Source organism: Ochlerotatus camptorhynchus, unplaced genomic scaffold, assembly GCF_037179485.1.
Source record: "Ochlerotatus camptorhynchus isolate MF236.1 unplaced genomic scaffold, CSIRO-AGI_Acam_v1.1 ptg000201l, whole genome shotgun sequence".
Taxonomy (NCBI): domain Eukaryota; kingdom Metazoa; phylum Arthropoda; class Insecta; order Diptera; family Culicidae; genus Ochlerotatus; species Ochlerotatus camptorhynchus.
In genome coordinates, this window is record NW_027040691.1 from 18235 (window position 1) to 21069 (window position 2835).

Sequence of the window (2835 nt, forward strand, 5' to 3'; positions counted from 1 at the left end):
GCTTTTGTACAGAGACACACGAAAACTGCCACATATGCCTTTCTCGGTGCTGCTCGTCGATGATGCGGTTGGATTTGAATGAGCCCCCAGTAGTCGATGCCGGTTACGGTGAACGGTCGGGTTGCAGTGACACGAGCAGTAGGTAACTTTGCCATAAATTGCTCTATCATTTTAGGACGGTTCCGGAAGCAAACGACGCAGCTATGGACTATCCGCTTGACGAGATCCCTAGCCCCTATGATCCAATACCGGAGACCAGGAAGCGTGCGAAGAAGTTGTGGCGCTGCGTGAAGATGTCGAAGATGAAAGGATCTAACCAGTAGCGATGAGAATGCGTGTGATGATGGTAGGATGACGGTATGCTTATTGTCGAACGAAAGTTGCGAGTTGCTAAGTCGTCCGCCGATTCGAAGAACTTGATTGTTGTCGAGAAAAGGATGAAACCATCGAAGACGAGATTTAGCTGGTACAGGTTGTCGTTGTAGTAGTTGTCGTTCGCTGCCAAAACATTGTTGCTGCACTAGCTTGATTAGCGTCGATTCCACCTTGATGAGATCCTCCGTGGTGAGAAAGGTACCTGCTTGACACTGAGTGGTTTTAAGCCGACAGTTTTGCAGAAACCGAAGACAGTATGCCGTAATCCGTAGCATGCGTGCGTAGTTGGAGAACTTTCCGACGTGGTCATCGATGAATGACGACTTCTTGGTTTCTCGCAGAGCTTCTTCGGGTTGATTAGGGTTAGATTTGGTTGCTATTGGCCATACGGCAAGTTCACGTTGTAGCCAGTCGGGACCGTTCCACCAGAGACTGCTTTCGATGAGATTTTCTGCTGTCGTTCCCCTAGAGATGAGATCCGCTGGGTTCTGTATTCCGGCGACGTGATCCCACGAGCAGTTTTCGGTAGCAAGCTGGATTTTGGATACACGGTTCGCCACGAATGTTGTCCATGTAGAGGGAGAAGATTTCAGCCAGCAGAGGACTACAGTGGAATCGACCCAGAAAAATGTGTCCGCTGTCAGTTGAAGAGATTTCATTACCTTCTCGTAGAGTTGAGCACCAACGAGTGCACCGCACAGTTCGAGTCGCGGAATGCTCTGCTTCTTGAGAGGGGCGACCTTTGATTTGGAGGCCAGGAGCGCTACTTTGACGCAACCATTAGCGTTCGTTGATCGAATGTAGACACACGCACCGTATGCGTGATCGGAGGCGTCGGTGAAGATGTGGAACTGCAGTGACGTTGGTGACGGAAATAGAACGCAACGCTGCACACGTAGTTCGTGGAGGCAAGGAAGTTGCGCCTGGTACGATTCCCAACGAGTTTTGAAAGCTGATGGCAGTTCTTTATCCCAGCTCCATGCCTTTCCTTCATCGTCCACAAGTGTCCAAATGGCCTGCATGAAGATTTTCGCTAAGGTTACGACCGGTCCAACTAGTCCTAGTGGGTCGAATAAGCGTGCTATATGCGAGAGTGCGACACGTTTCGTCAGAGCTTCGGTAGTGGAAGTCGGAGGAAGTTGAGTCTTGTAGCGAAGAACGTCGGTGGCTGGCTCCCAGTGCAGCCCTAGTGTTTTGATGCATTGATCCCTGTCGAGGTCAACTGATGACTTGAGAGCCCTGTTCTCGGTCGGGACGTCTTCTACAACCGCTGGTTCGTTTGATGCCCATTTTTGTAGTTCGAAACCTTCTCTTTTGAGAAGAGATTCTAGCTGCTTTCGTAGAGCGATTGCTTCTTCTACCGTGTTTGCTCCGGAAAACAGGTCGTCGACGTAGAAGTCCTTACGAAGAACGTTGGCAGCTTCGGGGAAGTCGGTTTGCTCGTCATGAGCCAGTTGCTGCAGCACTCGTGTAGCAAGAAACGGAGCGCTGGCGGTACCGTAAGTAACGCTTTTTAGCTCGTATTTTTGTAGAGGGGCTTCTGATGATGGACTCCATACGATATGCTGCAGGTTGTTGCTTCGTTGGTCCGTCAGAATCTGCTGATACATTTGTTTGACATCGGCGTTGAGCAGGACCGGGTGGATTCTGGATCGCATAGTCAGCGATCGGAGGTCTTCCTGTACAATGGGTCCGATCATGAGTGCGTCATTCAAGGATGGTCCATTCGGTGTACGGCACGACCCGTCGAAGACCACGCGTACCTTCGTGGTGATGCTGTCCTCTCGTACTACGGCATGATGGGGAAGATGGTAAGAAGGATATTGCGCTTGCTGGTAATCCTGCACAAGTTCCATGTGACCTAGCTGCTGGTACTCGTCCATGAAATATTGGTACTGTTTGCCGAGTTCATCGTTTCGAGCTAGCTGACCTTGCAGGAGACGAAAGCGACGAATAGCAGTGCGACGATTGTCGCCGAGGTTAGAGAGGATGTCTTCCTTCAGAGGCAGAGAAACGATGTAACGACCTTCGGGAGTTCGAGAGACCGTTCGACAAAAGTGCTCTTCACACGCCGTTTCCTCCACCGAGTAGTTAGGGCTTGAGCTGTCTTCTTCGATTGACCAGAATTTCTCCATAAGGGTGTTCAAATCGGCAACGGCAGTGACGTTGGCAACGATCGAAGTGGTTGAAGGACACTGGGTGTTCTTCCCAGAGACAACCCAGCCGAAGACGGAATTGATGAGCGTTGGCAGGCCAGGACCAAGTTGGATTCTACCCGAGACTTTGAACAATTCAATCGATTGGGCTGGTTCGGTAGAAAGCAGGATCAGCTAGTTGAATGCCAGGCGGAATCTCCCAAGATGACGTGTTGACTGCAGCTGAGGGCAAATCGATTACGACCTTCGGCAGCACGAGAAGTTCAACGGTGGTGGCATAGTTACAGACACGAGAGTGGATTTT

General features: G+C 50.7%; 1 protein-coding gene across 1 annotated transcript; it reads right to left on the minus strand.

The window, feature by feature from the left end:
- Positions 1-235: 235 nt before the first annotated feature.
- On the minus strand, positions 236-2510 carry LOC135702846 (uncharacterized). Its single transcript, XM_065223886.1, has 2 exons — positions 578-2510; positions 236-498 (listed from the first exon to the last, which is right to left on the minus strand). The coding sequence occupies exons 1-2, from the start codon at positions 2508-2510 to the stop codon at positions 236-238; spliced, it is 2196 nt and encodes a 731-aa protein (XP_065079958.1).
- Between the last annotated feature and the right edge of the window lie 325 nt (positions 2511-2835).